This window comes from Sturnira hondurensis, unplaced genomic scaffold (assembly GCF_014824575.4).
Source record: "Sturnira hondurensis isolate 20B ecotype Veracruz unplaced genomic scaffold, ASM1482457v3 Scaffold0009719, whole genome shotgun sequence".
NCBI classification, from domain to species: Eukaryota; Metazoa; Chordata; class Mammalia; order Chiroptera; family Phyllostomidae; genus Sturnira; species Sturnira hondurensis.
In genome coordinates this window covers 15,090,885-15,115,958 of record NW_028082350.1, presented here as the reverse complement: position 1 = coordinate 15,115,958, position 25,074 = coordinate 15,090,885, and the positions used below count along the sequence as shown (strand labels likewise).

The following is a 25,074-nucleotide window of genomic DNA, read 5'->3' as shown; positions in this document are numbered from 1 at the left end:
AGCGGGCTCCTGAGCCACACCAACTTGTTCTGGCATTTTCTTACTTCCCGGTACGACAAGGAATTCCAGGACATCTTGTGCTTTCCCACGAGCCCTAGAGCCAGCCATTCCTGTAAGGAATGGCGGTGCCTTCTGCTTTTCAGTAACTTGGAGGAATGCCACAGTGTGCATGACGCGCGTCCATGGAGCCACGTGTTCGTGGAGACACTGGCAGAGAACCCAGGCCAGCGCCCGCGGTCCTAGTGGCCTCTGCTCAGACAGCCCGAGAGGGCGAGGCCTGCTCTGCGAGGGACTCAGGTGGCGGTGTGCTGGCCGGCCATCCCGTTAGCACCGATTTGCAACTGCATCACAGTACACAACATGCGTTTTCCAAAAAGGAAATAGTTTCATAGTAACATTTTCCTGTTTATAAAAGAGAGAATCCTCATCTTAAATCTGCATATACACATATATGTACAAGTCTTTTTCTGTGTGTGTGTCTTTGTATTTAGCTGTATGCTTTAGTATGTTTATGGTTTTACCAAGTTAGAATTATGTGTTTATGTGTATATATAGAGGGACGTCTAATGAGCTGTTCACCCAATACTGACAGTGTTTATTTCTAATTTATAGGGCTGGGGAAGATTTCTCTTTAAATTTATCCAATCTCTTTATTTCTAAATTTTTTCTTCAGTAAATTTAAGGGCACAGTCCAGTGGATTAAGCATATTCACAGTGCTGTGTGACCATCTCCACCAGCCATCTCCGTGACTTGTCCCTCCTCCCAACCTGAAACCTGTGCTCCTCTCCCCTCCCCCAGCCCCTGGCAACCGCCTCCTACTTCCTGTCTGTATGAATTTGAATTTGACCACTCCAGGTACATCATATGAGTGGTTCACCTGTTTTTTAAAGATAAAATAGAGAAAAAAGTTAAGCCTCACACTCCCCTTTCCCTAAAAAGTCACCCGAAGGGGACTAGTGAAAGGTTCAGGCTCGAGGCTGGACTGGTGTCGGAGAGGACCGTGCCTCACGCCTGTGCTGCTCTTCCAGGGCCCGTCCACCTGGTCCCGTCTCTGTGCTGTGACGACACCTGCAGCCTGGACCGGGCGGTGCTTGGGGGCAGGGCGCACTCCAAGGCCACACTCCAGGAGAGGTAAGTGGGCGTTTTGGAAGCGACATAATTTGATAGTCCCTTGTGCAACTATGCGTGATCCTCATTTACCAGCTTTCATGCCAAACACTTGAAAATGTTTCACGGGGACGCCCCTTTTAATGTCAGAAACGGTTTCCCGGTCATTGGAGGGTGCGTGTGTTTGGCAAGAATTAGGTACGTCCCTCAGGGTTCCTAACACCCAGTGCCACATTTTTATTTGTTACACTCAGTTAAGTTTATTTTTGTCTTATAGTTATGATTTGTGACACTTCTGTCATCTGCAAGTAATTTTCAACATGTCACACACCCATGGAATTTTAGAACAGGCTTGAAATTCAGTTAAAACCCGAGAAACCACACGATTTAGACCCTGTATGAAGTATAACTACATTGATTAAAAGTAGGTACATTAATTCAGTTTTCAAGCAAATGGAGGGATTATTGCACTGAAGCTGGTTTATAACAACTAGAACTCTGACTTACCAAGAGGCCATGTCCCCCAGCAAACGTTAAGGCACAGGTGACATTGCTTTGTGGCAAAGTCTCTGGTCCCTGCAGACCAAGCTAAGGCCTTTCGAACTCGTGTTCAGAAACGCAGGACCGCGCGGGGAGGCGGCGCCGGCTCTCTTCGGGTCCCTTTCCCTGTCCGTCTCCGGCGAGTTCTCGGACGCCTGGCCTCTGATGCGGAGCCCCGTTTCCGAAGACGACGACGACGTCTCCTTTCCTGACTCTTGCACGGAGCTCACCGGAGAAGATGTCCATTCCCTCAGTCTGGCAGACGGATCCTCGACTCCCAGCAGCGGTCAGGGTCTGGTTGGTGGTGCTGCCGCGATCCCAGCTCCCTCTGGAAGCTGTGCGGAAACTCCGGACCCCGCCCAGGAGGTGCCAGCGAGCAGAATCCAGCCAGACCCCACCACTCAGACGCCTCTGCAGGTGAGCCGGGGGCCCACTCCGGGCGGAAGACCCGAGGGAACGGAATTCCTTTCCAGCCATGACATGTGGGGGAGCGTGGGGGGGGGGGGTTGCCATCTGTCCTAATGTCTTGTGTGTTACAGAAGAGGGTATTTTAAATTAAATTTCAAGATTTTAAAAACTAATAGGTAATGTATAAGGCTATTAAGGGAAGCTGTATTTACAATTTTTTAAAAAATTATTGCTATTTACAAAAAGAGAGGAAGGGGAGAGAGAGAGAAACATCGACCTACTGTTCCTCTTATTTCATGCACTCACTGGTTGATTCTCATGTCCCCTGACTGGGGATTGAACCCACAATCTTGCTGCACTTTCTAAATTCTTCTTTGTAAATCTAACTGCAGTTGACCTTGAACAACGTGGGCGTTATGGGTGCCAACCCCCTGCCCCTCTGCAGTAGGATTAGAAAACCCAAGTAAAACTTTGGACCCTCCAAAATCTTAACAATCAATATAGCCTACGACAGCGCTGAATAGGAAATAAACAGTAAATAATGACACAAGAATAAACTTCGCTTCCCGCACGCACAACTTCTCCCATCCCTGCATCGACAGGAGAAGGCTTAGCGACACCATGAAAGTCGGTTAACGCATATTTTGTGTTTTATGGATTATAGGTTGTACTGTTACGGTAAAGTAAGCTAGAGAAAATGTCATAAAGAAAATCATAAGAGAAAATATACTCACAGTGTTGTACGTCGGTCTTAGAAAAAACATCCACCTGGCAGTGAGCCCGCGCAGCCCCCGCGGCCGCGTCCAGGGCCCCGCCCCACTGCACTCCTCGAGGCACCGGGGGAGTCACGGGTGGGGGGGCCGGTCTGTAAAGGGCTCCTCGCCTTCATTTTCCTGCGCTGGTCTGATGCCCAACACTTGCGGGCCCACCATTCAAACTCAAGTTCACGACAACACTCCCGACTCTCTTCTTCTGGGGTTTCTAGATCGGCTTCGACCGACCGACCGATCAGTTCGGGTGGAAATCGATTGTCGCTTGTGATTGGGGACTTGCTGCAGCATCGGAACCTTCTAGATCAAAGGGTTTACCCTAAGGCTGGGGAGAGGCTGGGGGGAAGCGGGGGCTGCAGGCAGAGGGGTCTTTCTGCCTGACGCCGGCCTGGAGGCAGAGCCGCACGCAGGACAGCTGGGCCCGGAGCCTGCTTTGTCTTCCAGGCGACGAGGGGCCTTGGCTGGGTCTCCCTCCGCGTTTCCAAGTCTTTGCTCCACGTGAGCGCACGCGTCCTCTTCGGCAAGGAGGCCGGGCTCGCGGACGCGGACGCGCAGGGGGTCCCCGCGCCCCACAGGACCAGCGAGACCCCCACCAGTGCCCGGAGGCCCCAGCCGGGCCCCGGGGGCGGACACAGCGTCCCCGCGTGCGCCCTCGCCGCCTGCGTCAGAACCAGGCTGACGTCAGAACCACGAGACGTCAGAACCAGGGTGGCGTCAGAACCTGCAGTCCTTTTTCTGAACTACATTTCTGCCCAGAATTTATAGGGAATTCTATTAAAAAGCGCATGGACTTTGGAGAGAAGCGTGTTGGCTTTCTCAAAAGGAAGGAAGCGGGGGGACAGATGAAAAGGGAGGAGAGGCCGACAAAGCGGACGGTTCGAAACAGGCGTCCGCCGCGGCCCGGGAGACGGCTCACTGTCCCCCAGTTTTGTGATTTTCAGGGCAATCACGAGGGACTGCACGGGCAGCCCGGCGCGGCGGGGTGGGAGGACCCCGCGGCCCCGCCAGGCGCCCGCCCAGCGCCCCGAATGAGTCTTAGGACCCCCCAGCCTGAGAAAATAGGAGCCTGAGCTCCGCTCTCATTACAGGAGGTTTAAGTTTTTCATCAAGGCGGTTGGCACGGACAGCTAACCTGTTTGCATGACCTGAGCAGACACGTTACCTGCTGCACATGACCCTGGGGGGGCGGGGGTGGGGGCAGAGGGGCGAGGGTGGGGGGATGGTCCGAGCAACTGGAATGACTGCGCTTCCCGCGGACTCCAGTTCCTCGGAGTGTCGTCCGTCCACAGAACGACCACCCATCTTAACTCTGAAGCTGGTCTTCAGTGTCCAGATGCAGAGAACGAAACGTCCTGATACACCAGTCATGTGAAAGCCGACGCATCCCCCCCTTTTCTGTTTATGTTGTTGGCCAGGTGCACGCAGCGTTGACAAGCAGTATTATCATAGGTTTGTGAATTTAAAAGTTTAGGAATGTAGTTTAGAATATGTAAGAGGAGTCTAATGATATGAATTCCTTTTCAAAGAGCATTCTCAAGGTGATTATAAAGGTATTTTCAACACAAATTATCAAGGAAAGAAAGTTATGATTACACATAAAATAAATGACAAAGTGTTACATTCAAGTCACACAGTGTAATTTATTAATGAAACGTTATTAGTTTTCCAAGATGTGTTACCTATTACATAATTCCAGTAAATCTAAATAAGACATTTTGAATTCAGCAAAGAAATTGTTAAAATGTAAATCATTTCTATTTTTGCCCTAAAATTGAAAACAGCAAATGATATTTTGAGCCCATTCTGAGAGATAATCTCTTCCAGACTCTGAAACGCATTTTCTCTTTGGTTGCCTTTTCCGAATGTGGGAAACTCACCGTCGGAAGCGTAACCTTCGGAAGGAAGGCGGGGGTGGGGGGGTGGGGGGGTGGCAACTGCCGCCTTTGGGGAACCCGCCCTCTTCTCTGTGTCAAGGGTCAGGGGGTCTTTAACTCGGCTGTCTGTTTTTCTCAGTCCATTTGATTCCAAAAAGCAATTCAGACTTCCCTCAACAGGCTGCTCCTCCAGGTAGAGAATATACTTACTTCTCATAAAAATCCGATGCCAGCCGCTTACTATTAGGAGGGAACCAAAGAAAAGGACTTCAGTTCCCGGGGCCACGTTTCAGGGATGGGCTCGTTCGTGAGTCAGGAAAGCCCCGAGTCTCTGTCTGGGAGACGTGTAAGCCTGCAGGGCCTTTTTCGATTTTTTTTAAACGATTAATTTATTTCTCTAAAATAAAACTTTGCATTCCTCCCCAGGCATTCGCTTATATTTTCAGTTTGTTAACATCGTTCCCCTCCTTTCCCCCAGGTTTATTGAGATACAATTGACATGTAACACCCTACAGGCTAAAGATGCGCGGTGTGGTTTGCTACATGTGCATACTGCCGACTGCACACGGCACTTCGATCTTTACTTGGTGAACAGCTCATCATGCTGCGTGTGTTTCCCACAGCCCTGCTGTTACTCTGCGGCTTCCTGTTGGTGATTGGAGACTACCAGCGGCTGGTGCTGGGAGTTAGGGCTCGGGGTAGAGCAGACAGGTGTCAGAGCCTCTGTAGGTCTGTACCAGGTCATTGTAACCCTCTCCAGAAGGGGACAGGCCTCTCATATCCGGGACAGCATTTTCTAAGACATCTGGGAGAACAAAGCCAGCCTCTTTACTTACAGAAAAAAGTTCATTTTGGTGTTTTGTTTTCTTCAACCAACATTTTAACTGTCCACATAGAGCCAGGGGAAGAATGGTAGGGAAGACACGATGCGACCTGGCTTCTAGTGTGGTGCCCTACTAAAATCTCTGTTTCCTTTTTGGGAGAATGGGTGTGGTCTGCCTCCCACCGTAGCGTGAAGGTGGTTATCGCTGTATCTATTGCTGGCCGTGTCTGACTCAACTCCCTCTGGTTATCCGGAGCGCTTCAGAAGTTTGTTTTCAGATCACCTCCTTAGACCCAGGGGAAAAACTGTCTCCATAAACTCACCGGACATGTCACCAGCGCTGTGTCAGTGGGACACAGGCTCCTGAAGAGTCGGCGCTGCAAGGGGAGGTTTTAGGTACTCAGTGGCAGTCACCTGCGGTTGGGTGACCCCTTGCCCACCCCTCCTGAAGTGAGGTCACTGCCCCTTTGGTGAGGACGGACCTGAGGGCTCCACTTTGCAGAGGAGGTTGGCCCCGTGAGGGGCGTCCGTCTTCCAGGGAGGGCCCAAGAACCTTTCTCCAATAGCTCGATGCACACTTCAAAGTCAAAGACAAAGAGTGACCCTGTTCATTAACCGTCTTCCTTCTTTCAAACGAGGCCCAAAGGCCCTGAGAGCTGCACCTATAAAGGAGTGCAACACAGAAACAAGCTTCTGATGTTTAAATGAGGTTGAGAGTCTGCCGAATTGTTTGCGGATATGTTTCATTTGCTGCAGTCACATCATCGTCTTTCAGGTGCTGCTGGTGAATCTCTAGGTGCTACTGGCTCTGATTTGTCAGGGAATCTTTATTTTACTCTTGGAGCACGCGGGTACCTGGGTATTTGAATCCCATCGCGTGAGCTCCTTGTCTTGTATGTGATCAAATTCACGTGCATTACTAGTAAAAGTTGGGTATGTTAGTTTTCACAGCTCCGGTTTCGTGGCTTTAATTTGTAAGGCATGGTTTTTAAAGCTGCCCTTCTGTTGCTCTTTTAGGAACAGGAGTGCCCGTGAGGAGCCCACCGGCACGCATGCCCCCGGCACGCTCTCGGGCCGTGCAGTCTGGGCCCTGCATGGCTTCTGCAGAGAAAAGCCGACCTGAACTGAACTGCTGGCCTCGAGCCTTTCAGCCAGACCAGCTCTGTGAGCCGGAACCCCGAGGAGACCAGGACAGGGCCGCAGGTGCCCAGGGCGCTTTGCATCTTCCCTAAACCAGAGGCCTCCGCGCTGCAGGTGGGACTGCAGAGGCTGGTGTGCCCAGCCTGCAGCCCATGAGCCCCAGCCGCTGCCGAGAGCTGGCGCGGCAGTCACACTCGTGCCCGTGGTGAAGGTGGCTGTACCAGACTGAGGAGCTGGAGTCCACAGTTTCATCTGCATTTTTGCCAAAAATGACTTCACGTAGCTGGTTGTCCTGTTCAAGGTTGTTGTTAGATTAGGTGCCTTGGTTTTTATATACAAAAGGTTCCACAGTCTGTGTTTCTCTTTGAGGAAGGTCACGTTTTTGTCGTCTAAACTAATGGGCGGAGGAGGCCGGAATTGACTTCGCACTGCCTGCCTCCACCTTGGGTTTGCTGGATGAAGTTCATGGGCCGCCCTAGAAATTGGGCGGCGACGGGACTCTCAAAGAATCCGCACTCTAGCTCAGCCACTGCTCACTTCACAAGCACCTGGCAACAGGGCGGGGGCGGGGCTGAGCGACGGAGTGGGGAAGGGCCCCACCCAGCACCTGGTTCTGGGCCCCTGCCCTTGCGCACTCGGTGCCCGAGTGCAAAGCCTGGCGGGTTTCTGTGGAAATCGGCTCCTGCGGAGGCATCTGTTACTCTCTTCCTGTGACTGAGCTTAGAAGCTGCAGAACCTCTCTTTTATAGAAAAGTGGTGTTTATGCAGATAATGACTTTTTTTGCTTTCTCTGACACCCCCCCCCCCTCCCGGCAACCCCGTCTGCTCTCTGTGTCTGTGAGCTCGGCCGGGGGTTGGCTTTGCGTTTGCATATCAGACCTAAGGCTTCTGGAAACGACAGCACAGCAGGTCCCCTGCCACTGGAACGGGCCACCGCCAAGCAAGCAGTCTTGTGAGGCCACACCGAGCACTAGCACCGAGAGAAGGAGCCGTCCGCCAGCGGCCTGCGGATGACCAGCCTGTCGCTGCTGCCCGCAGTTGGGCCAGGATGTGGCAGTGCGCTCTCCCATCATGTCGGCTGAGTGCGGACGACCGGGACCGATCTCAGCAGATGACGCCGATTCTGAGTGTGGCACTTGCCCCGCCCCCCACCCCTGGGTGTTGGTGCCCTGGAAATGTGGCTAGAGCCAGGACAGGTGCCAGCCCGGGTCAGTCACGACCTGGGACGGCTCCTTTCTCTTCGCCGCCTGGGCCTGGAGCGGGGTTCCTTAAGCACCAGTTGGGCTTCTTCCCACCTGCGCCTGCAGCTCAGCTCTGCCCCTGCCTTTTCACTGCCTGTGTGAGCTCGGGCTCATCTGCAGTAAGAAAAGAAAGAGGCCTTTGAACATGAGAGCGCAGAGAGATTCTGGCTCAGAACGAGCCCACCCAAATCAGGGCCTTTTATCCAAACTGAACACCGACGCGTCTTTCCTTGGACATTTTCATCTTCTAACTTAAGGGCCCCGTGCTTTTCTCTCTTTGCAAGACAACAGCAAACCCTCGTGGGCCTCCACCTGAGGCTGGGACAGCTTCTCTGGCCCCAGCCTGAGGTCCGGACATGTGTGTGCCCACCTGCCCACTTTGGGCCCCCTCACGACCTCCGTCCTTGCCTTTCCCTGAAATGGGAGACACCGTGGAGCGTCTTGTGGTGACTCCCGACCTCCTGTGTCCATTGAGGGCCCAGTTATCAGTGATTGATCTCTGCTTTCTTCTTAAGCTTTATTAAAGTGTAAGCCAACAGGTCTTGGACTTCGGTGCTTGTCAGCTCCTGGAGAAGTGCCTTTGGGGAACTCAGGTGAAACACTTCGGACTTGACCGTGAGATGTTTGTGAACGTGCCCGTAGCATGGCTCCGTGGTTGTTCAGAGGCCTGCGCCTGGTCTGCGAGCGGGTCGTTTTCGTCATCAGATCAAAGTCGGCCAGGATGCGCTCCTGCTTCTGACCTGACTAGGTGTCCCGCACGCGCAGCCCTCGTTCACTTTGGAGATGAACCCTTGCTGGAGAAAGCTGGGTTCACGAGAACGAGACTTTGGCCAGAAGTCCCGGAACATCACTTCTGATCAGTAGAAAAATACTTAGGGTCGAAAGTCAATTTGATATAATACTGCATTTGAAAACTCCTGTTTTTTTTAAAATCAAGATGAAGACTTTTACCCCCATTTGCTATAGGAACACACAATGTTATATTTTGCACTTTTTGTAAACACTTCAGAAAAACTCCGCTTTGCATTTCACATTGTTGGAACACCCTCCCCGCAGTACGCCCCACAAACTCAGCTGAGAGGATGCCGGGCCCGGGGGGCTCTGAGCGATGGCAGGGGGTGTGGACTGCTGACTTCATGCTGCAGGTGCTCGTGGATGAGAATGAGGTTGGGACTGACAAAGCAACCAGGTCGAGGCATGGGTTTTCTAATTTTGTGAATATGGAATATATTTTTCAAATATAAATGTTTCTATGTTAGAGAAAGTGTTAATGTTGCTGTTACCTAGGTTTAACTGGTAAAAAAAATAGAAAAAAGAAAAAAATGTTCTTGTTTTAAGGTAGTCAGCCTGACTCAATTTAGATTTCATTATTATTGCTTTGCATACTGGAATTTTCTTATATGAATAGTTTTGTAATGCCTTTTTAAAAAATTTGTCAATAAAACTGTTACCTGGAATTCCTGTTTGCACATCCTTTGAGAGTGACAGATGGTGTGAACACACGCCCACTTGCTGTCACCGGAGGGCCTCGCTCTGTTTGGATCTTTCCAGCATAACCCTGTTGGACCCCGCAAACTTTACAGGGGAGATTTGAAATCCCTGCGAGAACTAGTGACCTGGTGATATTTCTCAGACACGCGGAGCTACTGAAAATGCTTCGGGTTATTTGAGAAGCTTTGATATCAAGATTTTATTATTTCTTTTCTCCCCCTTCATTCTAAGACACAAAGAGGGAAGGAACTGAAGGAGCTTTAGATCCATTCTTTGGGGGGGGGGCTGCAGGGTGCACCCCTGCAGAGAGTTGGGGGAGGGAGGAAGGAGGGAGGAAAGAAACTCCCGCGGAGCAGTGCCGGCCACTGTAAGTTTCCCTTTTCCTTCCGAGCTTCTCGCCCTCCTCCTTTCTCAAGCCCTTTATTTGGCCTTTCCCTCCTTCCCTTGGGGACCCTAATACAAGCTGTCATTGGGTTTTGAGAGGGGAGTTTAAGCTTCTTGGGGAAAAATGGGTTATTTGAAAGTGACACCACATTCTCTCCACTGGTGAGCCTGTGGCTTTGCAGGGCACTGGTGTCCGAGGGGAGGGACAGTGGCTTCTCTCCCCTTCCGCACCCCCCTACCCCCACCACGGACACAGCAGCCCACACAGAGGGGCCGGGCTCCTGAGTGCCCGCAGCTCTGAGAAAAGTTAACTCCAGGTTTGTGAGTTCTTACCAGAGGTCGGAGGTGCTCTGCAGTAGCCTCACAAATGGCCTATTTTCATCATTGCCACTGTTACCAAGATCTCTTTGCTATTGGCTACTCGTCATCCTGAACTTGTCCATTTGTCTCATTTTAACAAAGGAAGACATATAAGGTATATAAGTATATGAACACAGCTTGAATTTACCATTTGGTCATCTGCAGCATCTAAGAAGTTTCAGTGAGATCTGCCTGCTACGTGGTTCTAAGACGCCATTACACTCAGGCGAGCCAACAGTTCCTGGTGGCACTGCTCACGTCGAGTCTCAGCCCTCTGAAGGTCGCCGGGTCTCTGCCGGGCCAGGGTCAGGTCCCCTCCTAAACCACTCGCGGCATCGGCATCGGTGGGATTCACGGCTGCTCTCACATTAGCTCCTTGGAAAGACTTGAGTTTTAAGTTCACCGGCAGGACTCCTTTTGCTGGCAGCGTGGGTGGCCTTCTGAAGCAGGTTTCAGTGAGTGTGTTATATAAAGCCAGGGCCTCCTGTCTTTTTATCTTCATTTCAGATGGAATTAAGGGTTCCTCCCAGAGACAGAAATAGCTGCACCCTATCTGCTGTTTGGGGTTGAACTTGGCCAGCAGAACACAGTGCAGGGGGTTTTCTTACCTCACCCGACTATTTACAGTAAGTGGGAGATCCACAGAGCGCAGCTGGCAGCGCCCGGGAACGCTGAGGGGGGCAGGCTGCCGTGGAGAGGTGCACGCCTGGCCACTCGTGCCTCAGACAGGAACGGTTTCCCTTGATGTTCTGCACACGAGTCTGATTCTCTGCAGGAGACTCTTAAGAGGCCGTCCTTCATTGTCCACGAATGACCATCTGTTTACAGGGCTGGACAGGGTATGTCCTCAGCCCCAAGAGCGAGGCCTGGGCAGGGCAGGCCGGCAGAAGTGGGGTATAAACACGCCTGTAAAGGCTTCATACAACAGGTCTTGACTGCGAAAGCACATGCCAAGTTCTCCTCTGACCAGGGCCCAGGGCTGTCCTCGGGGGAGGCCAGGAAGGACAGCTCCAGTGCTGGTGCTCAGGTGGGCCCTGAGGGTGGCATTGGCCCCCCATCCCAGGGGGGGCGGGGCGGGGAAAAGCCCCCACAGCCCTGTGAAGGCCGGGCTTGTTCTGAGAGCCGTGAGCACAGGCGGAGGCCAAGTTCCGGTGGACAAGTGTCTAGTGGGCTCCGCCCAGGCTTTGGACCGGCCCCTGAGGGAATGTGCTCACCTTTAAACAAATGGGTGACACAACACACAAACTCTAACACCTCGTCTTTCCGAGTAGAATTAGCCTAGAAATTGAGAGGATGTGGCCACCTGGCCTGGGGGACAGGTGGCCATTCAGTCCCCGGTTGGAAAATAGGGAGCCTGAGGTTGTTCTCTGTCACTGGGGTCCCTGGGGCCCTATCCTGATTTCAAGGCGGGAGGAGGACAGGGCTGGACCTGAGGGCTGAGATGTGTCATGCCTGGGACTTGGCTGTACTGCCTGCTCACACCAAACCAGTGGGCCATGTTCCGCCCACCTTCGTGGGGCCTCTGGCACAATCACGGTTCAGGCCGAGGGGCCCAAGAGAAAGACAGTATTTGGAGTCCGTTGACTTTTTCCCGAGACCGAGTGCTGCCTGTAATACCACCTTCAGACCGGGGTGAGCTGGCTCTGGCCCCACCCCACGCCTCAGGGAGCCCCTGTGATTTGGAGAATCGTCCTCAAAGTGTCCTTTGCCCACCTTCGAAGGCGAGGACCCCGCAGAGCAGCCGACGCTCAGGCGGGCGCCTGGCACCTGCAACACGGCCGGCGAGGCCCACAGTCCTGTTTCTCTCCTTCCAGGTGCTCCCTTACTCCTGCCTGGCTTTCGGGGACAGATGCTCCCAAGCTCTTTAAGTGTTGCCCCGCGGGTTTTCCTGGGGCCCTGTGGCTGGGACTTGGCCTCAGGACGTGGCCTGCTGAGTGGATCCTGCAGAGAAGGAGAACCGAAGGCATCCGCAGACTCTGGGGTCTGAGGTCCAGGTTGGCTCGAGTCCAGTTGGCCAGTCCGCTTTCTCTGAAGGTGGGTTTCCAATAACCCACCATGGCCCTTCCAGTGAGAGAAGACTGGGCTCATTCTCTACCCGCCATGCTTTAGAACCACAGGGGCCTGACGGCCGGTGTGGGGGGAGCGGCAGTGGTCGAAGGAAGGTGTGGGAGTTGGGGGGGCCCCCGAAGATCAGGGGTTCGAGGGTGCACTAGAACCTCCCTGCTCCATCGGACCTCTCTGTGCCCCAGAGTTTCCTCGGTTTGCTTCTTGCTCGAACACAAAGAGGCCGAAAAAGTAGCACACGAGGGATGGAGCCGGATTCTGAACAGTCCACTTCATCCTGGGAAAACTCACCCAACTCTGTGAGCCTCGGCCTGGGTGGGGTGGGCGTGGGGGAGGGGGGAGTGTGGCCACGCCCACTTAGATCTGGGGGGGGGGGGGTACCCGGGGCTGGAAAGGACCTCAAGTATCATGCAGTCCAGAACAGAAACAGGCCAATACGGGACAAGCAAGGCCGGAGAGGGACAGCAATGACACAGGGTCTTTTACGCCATCGTCCCCATAATCCACCGACATAGTTGCTGCCGTTGATCTGTTTCCAACACCTGTGTGCCACGCACCACCACAGGGAGCAGGCAGCTCCGGGTGGTGAGGACGGTCAGCAGCGAGGGGAGTCTGGTCAGAGTCGCCCCACGGCTGAGCCCCACCCCCAGGGGACCGACTCCCAAGATGCTTGTCTCTGCCGAGGGCGGGTCGTGAGTGTCTGTGTTGGGGGCACGTCTGAACCCTTCTCAAGGTCTGAGATGAGGTGTGCAGAGATCAGATAGGTTCCAGGATCAGGAATGTCTGTGGGGCCCTGACCAGGTGGCTCAGTTGGTTGGAGCGTCGTCTCAGTTGAGCCAGGGTCGCAGGTTCGATCCCCAGTCGGGGCGCAGACAAGAAGGAAGCGAGCAGGGAGTGCCTGAATGGGTGGGGCAACAGCCTCAAGTTTTTCCTTCCCGTCCCTTCTCTTTCTCTCTCCCTGAAATCAACACAAAATATTCTTTAAAGTGTCTGTTGTAAACCCGCTGTTTTGCGACTTATGGCGAGCTCCTAACCCGATATAACCCTAAAGGTACTGGGCTGAGTGGTTAGCACAGACCAGAAGGAAAGGAGAGTGTTTATTGAGAGTGCCGTCCGAAGGGCTGGGACCAGGGCCAGAGGGTGCCGACAGGGTCTGAACCGTGTTCGGGCTCTCGGTCTACACCGGCTGGACTCCAGCCTCCTGCGCCGCAGAGCAGTGCGCACGCCAGTTTTCAGGAGCAGGAAGACACTGTCCCTCCCTCTCCCACCCCCAGCAAATCTGTCTGCACCCCCCACACCGGGCCTTAGGAGTAACTACAGAGGAGCTTGAACTTAAGCCTAAATGCACCCCTTTTTCCAGCGTGGACCCATTTTCATCATGTCAAAGAAATGGTAAACGAAACTTGTCTCTGTCCTTGATGTGATAATCCCTCACCCACAAAAAGAACTCAGGTGCTCCCTGCACCCATTTCCCAGAAAGCAGCCCCAGTTATCTTATGTTTTCTTTTTTTAAACAAAGATTTTATTTATTTATTTTTAGACAGGGGAAGGGAGGGAGAGAGAAACATCAATGTGTGATTGCCTCTCGCACGCCCCCTACTGGGGACCTGGCCCGCAACCCAGGCATGTGCTCTGACTGGGAATCAAATTGGCGACCCTTTGATTCTCAGCATGCTCATGCTCAATCCACTGAGCCACACCAGCCAGGGCCCAGTTTTCTTAACGTTTTCATCAGAGGTCCTTTCTCTGAGTCTTTCCAGCAGCTTCTGTGAGGGGTGCTGGCTGGCCAGGAGACAGGCTCATGGGGAAGACCACTCTCTGTGACACTGGGGTGGGCAGCTGCCCCGTTCACTGCAGCTGAGTAAGCCCCCACTCAAAGCGGAAAAGAGGACAGAAGTCAACAGAGGCCATCACAAAGGGCGGTGACTGAAAGGAGGCCCAACTCGGAAAAAACGCAAGGAGGACAAGGATCCCAAACACGGTTATTAACGGCAGGGAGATAAAGCCTTTGGAAATTACCAACACTGAACGAGGCCTCAGGGGAGTGAAAAAAAAGCCAGCAAATTACATGTGAGCCTGAAACTCGAGATGGCCGAGGTGACCACACGACACGCAAGCCGTGCTGGAGCACATAGTTGAGGGATCGAGTCACTGACGAGGACCAGAGCGATTTCCCCCTGAGCACACGGAGAGCGTCCCAGGGCCTGGGACGGCAGGGGGCTCAGACGAGAGGGAGGGGCTGGGAGGGAAGGCACCAGCCGGGGAAAGGGGTAGGAGGCACTGGTTGTGGAGAAAACCAGCAAAGCTTGTGCGAGTGGAGGCTGGAAGGGGGAAGGCCCCACCCCGGGGCGAAGAAGAGGCCCGCTGAGGGAGGCTGGCAGTGGGACCCGGTAAGTCGGCTAACAGTGTGGCCACACGGTGCCAGGAGACGACCCCAGGGACCCTGGCTAGAATGGCTCTTTGAGGTACGGAGAGGCCAGGTAGCATTGCAGCCGTGATGAGGTCTGGCCTGCCCTGCAGCGGGGGCAGTGGACCCCTCAGGGCCGGGGACGTGTTCAGCGGGAAGGGGACTGGGGCTCCTCTCGCCTTTCCAGGTGACTGCCGTGGTCACCCCATCAAGGGCTGAAGCTCTCGCCTTCGATCACCAAGGTGCTGCCTTTTGGGAGCGGCAGCCTGATCAAGGTTACTCCTCACCGGATCTTTCCCTTGTGAGCTGTGTTTTCTGCCCATATTTTCACAAAAAGCCAACAGAAGGGTGGGAAGCAGAGGAGGGCAAAGGAGGCAACAGTGGCAGAGAGGGGGGCAAGGCCCTCGGGCAGCGGGAAGCCAAGTGGGGAGGCACGCAGGGGACCCTGGGTTTCAGGCCCATGGCTGGTGGCCTGTGGGCCTGGAGGGCTTGGGCAGGGAGCCAGTGGCCCTCAGCAGCCCCCAAGGGCATCCGGCGGCAGGCTGGAAGCAGCGCGCATCCCTGGGGCCCGTTCCCGAGCTCAGGCCCAAGCAGGCCTCCTCGGCTGTGTCAGACACATGAGTCCCTCAACCACGTGCGAACATGGATGGAGCCTGTAGGTCCATCACAGTGCCCCACACTCAAAGGGCAGAACTGAGGGGCGTGACCCTCAGCGGGGAGGGGGACGGGGCCCCTGGAAGTGGAAGTAGGGTGTCCTCGAGAACCAAGGCGGGCAAGGAGACCTGAGCCCGGGCACGCAGGGCCTCTGGAGCTGACAGGGACAATGCCACAGAGGGAGTGACCTGTGGGCTCCTGGGCTCCTGTAGGGGATCGGGGTCTGGCCGGGCAGGGGGAGCAGGGAGGCGGAGGGGGATGGTCTGCAAAGGGGTGAAGTGCCCCGTGGTGATGAAAATCGTGGATTCTGGAGCCACAAGGTCTGGATTTGAAGCTGTGTGACCCCGGGCAAGCGACTTCCCTTCTCTCTGCGCCTCAGTTTCCTCTGACATAAAAAAAGGATTAAAAATGGGGTCTGCCCTGGCCGCAGCTGCTCAGTTGGAGTGTCCTCTGGTGCACCAAAAGGTTGCGGGTTTGGTCCGGGTTGGGGTGCGCATGGGAGGCAACCGATCACTGTTTCTCCTACTCTGATGCTTCGCTCTCTCCCCTCCTTCCTCTCTCTCAAATCGATAAGTATGTCCTCTGATGAGGATTGAAAGGAAAAGGACCCACCTCTCAGATTGCTCTGAGGGTTGTCAGTGTGTCCAAAGCTCTTGGAACTCAGTGCGACAGGCAGAAGGCGCTCCTTAACGACGAGTAAAGGTCTTTCGAGGCCCGAACTTGGGGGACTTGGAGGAACCCAGGGACGGTGGACAAGGCGGCAGCGAGCAGGTGGCAGACGGGCTGGATGGACCGGCGGGAGGGGCCGAGAGGAGGGGCGCTGCCCACCCCCTGGAGGGTTCCTGGGGAGTGGGAGGAGACATAGCTTCCTACTTCTTATTTTATAGATTTAAAAATATATGACCTTTAAAATGGCATTTGAAATCGCATTCCAATTACACGGCCTACAAAACTAAAATTAAAACACTCTGGTATTTTTATATTGCATAATTCGAGAGCTGTTGCTTAAACACATATTTACTTGTGGCCAAAAGAACAAACAGAAAACAAATGTCAGAGTTTAATTATTTGGCTCAAAAAATAGATAATGCTAGGGCAGCAAAGGAGAAAAATGAGTTCTACCAAAAAAGAGAAAAGGTTACCGAAAATGGTAAAATTAGTAACCAAAGCAAAAATAGTTCGCATTTCAATGCTTGTGGAGTCCTCCACCGGATGAAAGGCCTCAGTGCCCAGCCAGGCTGGTGGCCGGGAAAGAGGGCGGGAGGGGGCTTGGGTCCGGGGACCTGAGTCGGACGCTTGGGCGGAATCATGATACATCTCTCAGATGAGGGAGAAGGCACTGATTTTTCAATCCACTTATAATACACTCACCCATGCTTCTCAAATACATACACGCCTTCCTAAGCTACAATTCTGCATGTGAGGGGCGAGGGCCGGACGGTCCAGCCCCTGGTGCTCTGGGCATCAGCAGCCGGCCATGGCCTCGCTCCTGACTTCTGCAGGAAGGAGCTGGAGAGGGAGTGGGAACAGGCCCCAGCTGCCCCGTGTCCCAGAGAGCAAGGCTGTCCGTTCAGGGGCCCTTACTTCCCATTACTGCTCTACCCTGGCTGGCTCTCGGTCCTCTGCTCTCCAGCATGGGAGGCCCTCACCTCCTCAGTGTGAGCAGCTGGCTAAAATTTGGGGGAAGGCCCAGAAAGGGGAGGCCTCGGCCAGGCCTCGGGCACGTGCTCCAGCCTGCTTTCCGAAGGGCTCCAGCCCCAGCACCAGAGGTCCGGCTGCTGCCCTGCACTCGGCTGCTGGGCTTCAGGCAGGGGCTTCCTCCTTGGGTCACTGGCCAGGCTGGTGGAGAGCATGGTATTGCAGTGGCCTTGGCCATGACACGGCCTCTTCAAGCTGTCACAGCCATCTGGGCCAAAGCACACCTAGGTCCCCTAGGTCCCCGTCACCGCTGGTCCCTGCAGCATGGGACGGGGTCCCTCCCCATCACCTAAGCACTGACGATGGCCCCAGGAGCAGGGGGACATGGCGGATTCTGGTCCCCCTCGCCCGCCAGCCCCTGCCCACGGCCCCACTGAATCTGTCTCCGCAAACCAATGCTCCCAGCACCGGCCCGGCAGCTCAGCCCATCTCCCGATGACCACAGCAGCCGCTGGGACTTCCGTCATGCAGGAGCCACACCACCAGCCCTTGTTGGCACTGGGGGTGGTGATGGTTAAGATGACCACGCGGTTTGAACACAGGACGAGGGACAGAACGGACGTTATCAAGGCCTGGGGATGATGTGCCCACCCCGGGCCCTGGCCAGCTTTCTGCCCGATTCTGCTCAGTCCCCAGGTGGAGAATAAGTGAACAGCAGGCCCCGGCCGATGAATGCCTGCTGGACCTCCTGCAGGTGAACGTGACCTCCCTCTGGCCTCTCCCCCACCCCATTCCACACAGGCTTCAGCACCACCACGGCCTCGTTCACCGGGGGATGCTGGGAAACCCCAGAGGCCTCCTGAAGTGCGGAGGTCGGAGAAGCGACTGCAGAGGCAGTGTCCGAACAGCCCGGTCCTGGGTGGGCACTCGCCAGGCAACAAGCCGGACATCCACACACCTTCAGGTTAGATGACCGCAGAGAAGGGCCTCCCCCCCTTCTGTTGCACAGCAGCCGCTGAGATGGAAAGAGTTTTTAAAAAATGCTCAAAGCTCAGGAAATCCGACACTCGGTCTCCACAGCAGCGGTCGCTCTGCCCGCAGGTCCCCTCCGCCCCCCCAGCCAGTGGGAGGCAGGCAGCGGGCTGCGCCAGAGACCACTTGAAAGAGAGCGGCTGGTCTGTGCTCCCGGGAACGTCGAGTCTGCAGATCACACGTCTACTGCGAACATTTGACGAGGCCGCTCGAGCTCAGCTCCCCACCCTGCCAGCCTGGAAGAACGAGCGTCCCGGGCAGCTCACGTCCAGCCCGGCCGCCACATCGGCCCGCTCTCCCCGGGCCAGGGACCCTGTCCATCTCTAGCCCATGCGATCCAAGTCGCCGTGTCCAGCTCTGTGCGGGGAACTTGAGGCCAACCGGCCCTTTGTCAGCAGCTTTCTGCTGAGGCCCATGATGCCTGAGGGAGGCTGTTCTACGTACCAGGGATGCGGCGATAGATAAAATGACGCTTTGCCATCAAGCAGCTTGTGTCGGAATCGAGGGAGGTGCTCTCCAGCCGTGAAATACAGACAGGCTCCGTGGCATTTGGTGCCGATGGGTGCCATGAAGGAAATCACGCAGGGACGCACGAGGGGTGATGGCATTTAGACGGCACCCTTCTTCCCTCACTCGCATCCTCACCGTGGGCTGCAGCGGGAGTGGCTGTGATTGGCAGCTCCACCCCATCTGTGGATGAAGGAGGCGGGGACCTGGGCCGTGGATCAGTCAGGCTCCTGACCGCACAGAGCTGAGCCAGAACTGAAACCAGGTCTTCCTGTCACGGAAGGTCCATGGTGTTGCCACTGGGCGGTCGTCCAAAGACCTGCAATGCCGTGAACTGGTCATGAAGCCATGGCGGGTGTTAGGCCTGGGATGATGTAACAAAGGCAGGTGTTGGGGTGAAGCTGGAGTCCTTGGGGTCCTGGGGGGCTTGCTCATCGGCGGCGTCTGTCTGGGGCCAGGGAGCCCAGTGTGGACAGAGCGCTGATGCTGGAGGGGCGACTGTGCGCGGATGGGGGTCCACAGGCAGGTCCTTAGCATGGAGCCCCAATGCTGGTGGTTGCTGATTTCCAGGTGCAAACACTCTCACTGTGGCCGTGCCAGGCGATGCTGGCACACATGGATTTGGGAAGATCACTCCTGGTGACCCGGGCTGGCCTGCGGGGACCCCAGCTCCCCACTGGGTGGGAGGACACCCCGCTTGGAGGCTGTGTGCTGTGGAGGTCAAGAGCGTGGGTTCTGAAGCTGGACCGACTGGGTCCAAGTCCCAGCTCTGGTGCTTATTAGCTGTGTAATTTGACACACCTGCCTTTGAGATGCCAGGAAAGCCTGGCATCGCTTTCCTGAAGAGTGCACACACACAGACCAAGTCAGGGCTGCATCACCCGGTGGAAGGGAAATGTGCACGTTTCACTCCTGCCCACGAACTCTCCACCGCCGTTCTCACAGACACTCCCAGGGTCCGTAAACACTCTGCTCGTTACCGTCAGATGCACGGACCTTTCTCTCCAACAACCACGATGAATCCATAATCATTCCAACTCTCTCCGGACTCCTGGAGACCCGCTCACACCCTCTGGGGTGCGCGTCAGAGCCCTTTGGGGGGGTTACCATCACCCCCGACGAGAGCTACGTTTAAAACCCGTGGCCTGATCTCAGGGCACACCTGGCTGCTCGGGGTTGGAGAGGATGCCCCTCCCAAGGTCTCTGTGCCCACACGAAGGGGTGACGATCGGTGCCAGGGGTGTCTGTGCACTGTCTAGGGAGCTGACCACATGACTGCAAGTATCTCAGACAATCTAAGAGGTTTCAGAATGTGGCTGCGTGGGCACAGTTTCAAAGTAGGGCAGGAAGAGGCTGCAGGGCCGGGCCTCCCCCCCCCCCCTCTTCTCCTCTCCCCAGAAGGTCCTGGGGCCATGGTCACGCTTGGCTGCAATGGCCCGGGGCCATGCCATTCACAGACCTTTAATTTAAAAAAACCACTCCTTTCTCTTTGACAAACCAGCAGGGTTTTTATTTTTTCCTTTGGAAGAGTTACTCAGAAACTGAAGTAAATTAAAAAGTGATAAAATGGCCATGGGTAACAAAATTATACACCAAGGAGGGAAAACCACGCCATAATAGGGTTTAGCTCGGTGTGGAAGGGATGTTCTGCAAAGCCACCACGTCCTGAAGTGGTCCTACCACACTCAGAGCTGGGCCAGCCTAACACTTTTCGGAAAACTTGGAAGTCCAATCCATAGGTGTGGAGGGCTTCATAAAGCCACTGGTCTCTGGGGGTTTGCCTTGCCCACCCCAGGCTGCCTCTGCCTGTCCCGATCAGTCTCTGTCACCGTCATCGCCCTCCCCATCACCCGGTTCCTGCCATTGCACTGGCTGTAAGGCCTGTCAGCCCTGCGGCCGGAGCCCCCGTCTGGTCTGGGCTCCTCCACAGCCCTGGACGGTGGGCTGTCCTACACCGTTGCTAGTCTTACACCGTCTCATCGGCTGCCTTCAGCTTTCAGAGGCCAACTCGGTCCCACACTTGACACCGAACCTCCCCGTTGCCTGGCCCACCATGTTATGACATCCTCGGTGACCCTCTCGCCACTGCCAGGGGAGGGGAACGTATCCTCCTGCTCCAAGGGTCCCTGCTGCTTCCCTGCGCTCCCCTCCCCGCCCCTCCACGTTCTGCTGGCTCCTGGCATGGAGGAAGGTCCATCTTCCTCCTCTTCCTCTGGGGCTGTGCTTGCATCCTGACAGCTCACACTGGTTCCGCCCACCTCGGAGTGCTGTCCCCATGTGTGTTTGTCCCAACTTGAGAGAGGGGACGAGCGATTCCTCAGCGGGAGACTTCCAGAGGGGCTGGCTCGCACATGGTTTACAGTGAACACAGGGGAGAGTTTAATGATTATCAGTCACAAGGCAAAGTTTTTACTTACGAGGCAGGTGACGTGAAAGTAAGACAATGAAGTGTTTTTAAAAAATTCTCTCCTGAGGACATGTTTATTGACTTTAGAGAGAGGACATGGGAGAAGAAAGAGAAACATTGAATGGTTGCCTCTCATCTGCACCCTGACAGAGAACTGAACCCATAACCCAGGCATGTGCCCTGACCAGGAATTGAACCTACGACCTTTCAGTTTATGGGGCAATGCTCCAACCAACTGAGCCACACTGGCTAGGGCTCAACTTTGTCATAATTAATAATTTAGTAACCTTTTTGCTGCAGCATTATAAATCATTCGAAAATAGAGAAAAACAGAGGCAGAGTCCTAAAAAAAATCACCCAGCTACCTGTTCCTTTCCTTGCCTTTTCCTTCAATGCAGAAACCAGGCAGCTGCCAATGTGAGCTAAAGACGCTAAAGAAGAAACACTGAACAATTTGAAAGAAGAAACTCTCACACGGCCCTGAAACAGGTGACTCCATAGGGACACAGAGAGGAACGGTGGCTGCCGGGCTGGGGAGGGGGACGAGGGTCAGGGTTGGAGGATGAGGGGGTTGGGAAGTCGCGCCGGGTGGGGGTGGTAAGCCACAGCAATGTGATGCCGCAGGACTGTGCCCTTAAAAATGGCTGAAGTCATAACTTTCATGTTACCTGCATTTTACTGGGATGGAAAACAGAATTCAAAAGTGTCCTCCGGCCATCCACGTGTTCTTGTTGTTTATGCGACGGGCACCAGGTGCCGTGCTAATTGAGGAGTGGGATGGTCGGCCTTGGGGTCGGCCATTGAAGCCGTCTCTCTAGGGAGCAGCTGGAGAAGACACAGAAAGGGAGCATGCTGGCCGTGCTCCCATTGCTGGCAGTGTGAGGGGCCCAGGGGTACTGGTGACACCCTAGGCCCAGGGCCCCTCCATCCCAAGGGGCCTGTGAGCGCGCCTCCAAGTGCGCCCTTGACTTTGGGGCAGCAGAGCGAGGCCGGCACCCTGCTCCACACGGGCAGCGCTGCCCTAATGCCAGACAGTGTGTTTTCCAACGCGTGGTTCCCACGAGGTTGTTTCCTTGGCTTTCGTTTTCGTCCTATCTGTAGCATCCGTTTTCCGGTAAGGAGTACATGGCAACTGTGTTAAGAGAGTCTACCTAAAAGTGGTGCGTACGTGATGCAATTTCACCTCAAATCTTTCCGGGGGAATAAGGAAGGTTGATGTGGTTTCATCACAGGGGCTATACTCGAATCGTCTGAAGACTGGTTACACAGTCAATGCTGAGAGTTATGGCTAGTAAACGTGTGTTTAGGGCGCTGGGTGTGTCGGGACTGTCCGCTGAGTGCCCACCGTTCTGCACTCGGGGAGCTTCCAGTCTGACTGACCTCGAGACCCCGCCCCTTTTCACATGAAGCAGTAATTCAGATCAGACTGGAAACAAGGGTTCTTTCCAAATTCTGTGAGTCAGACACGACCCTAATGTTCTTGGAAGGGGCACCTTGTAAGTGAGAACGTGAGTGTGTGTTGGGCAGGGTGGGCCGACAAGGGAAGCCTCAGGCTGCACAGGACCCGGCGGGGGACGCCACCCCTTCAGTGCCCTGTCCAGGGGAGCTGGGAGCCTGGATGCAGGCTCTGCCCTGGGCTGGGAGGAAATGCAGTGGTGCCTGAGGCCTGGCGGTCCCGTGGGTCACAACACTGCATACCAGCTGCTCACTGCCGTTCTCCTTCGGGGCCCTTTTCTCAGCACGAGTCTTCTCCCTGCCTTTTCCGTTTGTGGCATCAGGGGCCCTCACTCCCTTGAGGGAGGTGCCAGTTGGTCTTTTCAGGGCGATGTGACCTGCCAGTGACAGGATGAGAAGACATGGCCAACGACAGCAGACAAGGCACTTCCTAGGGGACCCATGTGCCCGGGGCCGCCGGTGCCCGCGTGCATGTGTGACTTCTCACTTCTGTTCCTCTCTCCGCCACACCGCCCCCCCCCCCCCCCCCCCCCCCCCCCCCCNCCCCCCACCCCCCCCCCCCCCCCCCCCCCCCCGCCCAGTGCCCTGGGCTGGCTGGCTGGCATGGAGCAGGGCCCCTCAGAACTTTAGGGTCACTGAAGGCTTCCTGAGGCCTGGTTCCTGGAAAGGCTGGGGCGCAGCTCTACGGAGCCCGGAGTACACCCCAAAGGGCTCTTTGCTCCCTGCCCCCTTGCCCCCCAAGGCAGCAGACAGAAGCCTCTGCACCCAGGTCTCCCTTGCCCCAGACTTCGGAATAGCTGACTTAGCGTAAACACGCGTGAAACAGACTCTTCTTTGAAGTCTTGCCAAACAAGCTGACCCGCGACCCACGTACCTGGAGGAGGGACTCCATCCAGTCCCCTGCTCTCCTTTTCCCAATGTGGTGGGCAACGTCCCTCCAGTGACCTCTTGGGTGGGAGCCCAGTGTGTAAATTCTGTTCCCTGGGGCTGTCACCCTCTCCCACGGTGGCACCCGAGGTCCTTGGTGGACCCGTGACAACCATGAGGCTCTGAGAGACACTGGCCCTGAGAAGCTCCCAGCGACGGTCCCAGACGGGCCCCCATTCTTTCCTTCTGCAGCCCCTCAGGACAGACTCGGGGCCTGAGACGACAGCCGCCACTGGGGCTTTGGGCCCTGTTCGGAGGACGCAGGGGGGCTGCCGGCTCCCTCTGGGAAGTGGAAGCCAACTCTGGACTCTCGTTCCAGAAAAACGCGCACACGCACAGAATTCTGCACATAAATGTGGGTGCCCCGTGGGTCTCGCTCAAAGCCCCTCCCTGCTGATCAGTGGTCACCTGGGACCATGTGACCTGACAGTCTCTTCCCTTCAGTTTGACACGTTTTGATTTCAGATTTATCTTCTTTGCAGCCAAAAGCATCCTCACCACTCCTGACATCCCTGTGTGGCCACGAGACACTCTAGTGCTGTCCCTGTAAGAAACTCACCATTCCACTCGAGCTGGCTCAAGTCCTCGTTCTCTGATGCGCAACCAAGGGCGTGAACACACACGAGGTTCGTGTTAGTAAAAGTCAGGCAGGAAGAGGACATACATCAACAGGGTATTTTGCATACAAGAGAAAATCAATCTTCATTTTAACTTTCTCTACATGACAATTTAAACGGCGTCAGAGGCGGTAAAACTGTGCTAACAGGGGTGTGTAGGCACTGAGAGGAACACGGAGGGGAGTGGGAAGCACGACCTTTATCACACACTGGAAACTCTGGAAGCTGCAATTTTCCACACAATGGAAACGTCTCAGCACTCGGGAGGCAGAAACAATTGCACTGCCAGTGACACGTCATCCTTCGAAGCCTGTCCCCCACTCGGGCTGGGGAAGGAAGCCGACACACCCGCCAGAGTCGGGGAGAGAACTGTTGGGGCCGAAGACCGTTGAGCGAGAGCGTGTAAACCGCAGTGACGCTGAGCAAGATCCAGCTGCCGGGCACTCGACACCAGACCCTGTTCTCCAAACAGATGAAGACAAAGGGATGACACAGAGACTTATTTCTACAAACGGTTTTATGGAGGCCCTATTCCCACACCGTAAAGCTTGCCCATTGAGGTGTATAATTTCATGGTTTCTGGTACATTCCATGAACTTTTTAAAACGGCTGTAAAATGTTTACAATTTTTTTACATGGAGTCAAAGCTGGGCAGCCTCTAGGTCGTGACGGTTTGCCCTCCGGGGACCACAGGCAGCAGGGTCCTCTTCCCACGCCGCGGCTTCGGAACGTGGTGGGAGGCTGTGGCGTCTCCCGTCCTGCAGCCTCGGCCCGGCCTGGCCGCTGTTCCCTGTGGCCAATGGACCTTCCACGTCTGAGTCTTCTCCTGGGAGGGGGTCTGTTCGCGTCCGTTTCAGCCGGGGTTCTCTAGCGAAACCAAACCGGTGTGTGTGTGGGGGGGAGACAGCGGGGTGGGGAGTGGACTTCGATAGACCTGAAGGAGCCAGCCCCCCCGATCACGGATGCTGGCGAGTCCGGACTTGGTGCAGCGGCGGCAGCAGGCGCCCCCGTGTGATCTGGGGGCTCAGCCTTCCGTTCTGTTTGGGACTCGGGCGGACGGGATGAGGGCTGCTCCCATCCCGGAGGACGATCCGCTCCCCTCAGCATGTACCGAGTTCCATGCCGTTTCACCCCAAACGCTCTCACCAAACAGCCAGGGTGGCGTCTGACCCCCCTCTGGGTGTGGCGACCTAGCAGGGTCGCCGAGTAAAATGAACTATCTGCACG

The 25,074-nt window shown here is 55.3% G+C and overlaps 1 protein-coding gene across 2 annotated transcripts in view; it reads left to right on the top strand.

The window, feature by feature from the left end:
* Positions 1-9,210, top strand: part of TNFRSF19 (TNF receptor superfamily member 19) — a 71,014-nt gene extending 61,804 nt beyond the window's left edge. For both annotated transcript variants that reach the window (XM_037057633.1, XM_037057634.1), the window contains exons 8-10: positions 1,030-1,132; positions 1,723-2,065; positions 6,541-9,210. In XM_037057633.1, coding sequence (XP_036913528.1) covers positions 1,030-1,132; positions 1,723-2,065; positions 6,541-6,558 — 464 coding nt within the window. In that variant the 3' untranslated portion in view covers positions 6,559-9,210. The remainder of the gene's footprint in view (positions 1-1,029; positions 1,133-1,722; positions 2,066-6,540) is intronic.
* The last annotated feature ends 15,864 nt before the right edge of the window (positions 9,211-25,074 follow it).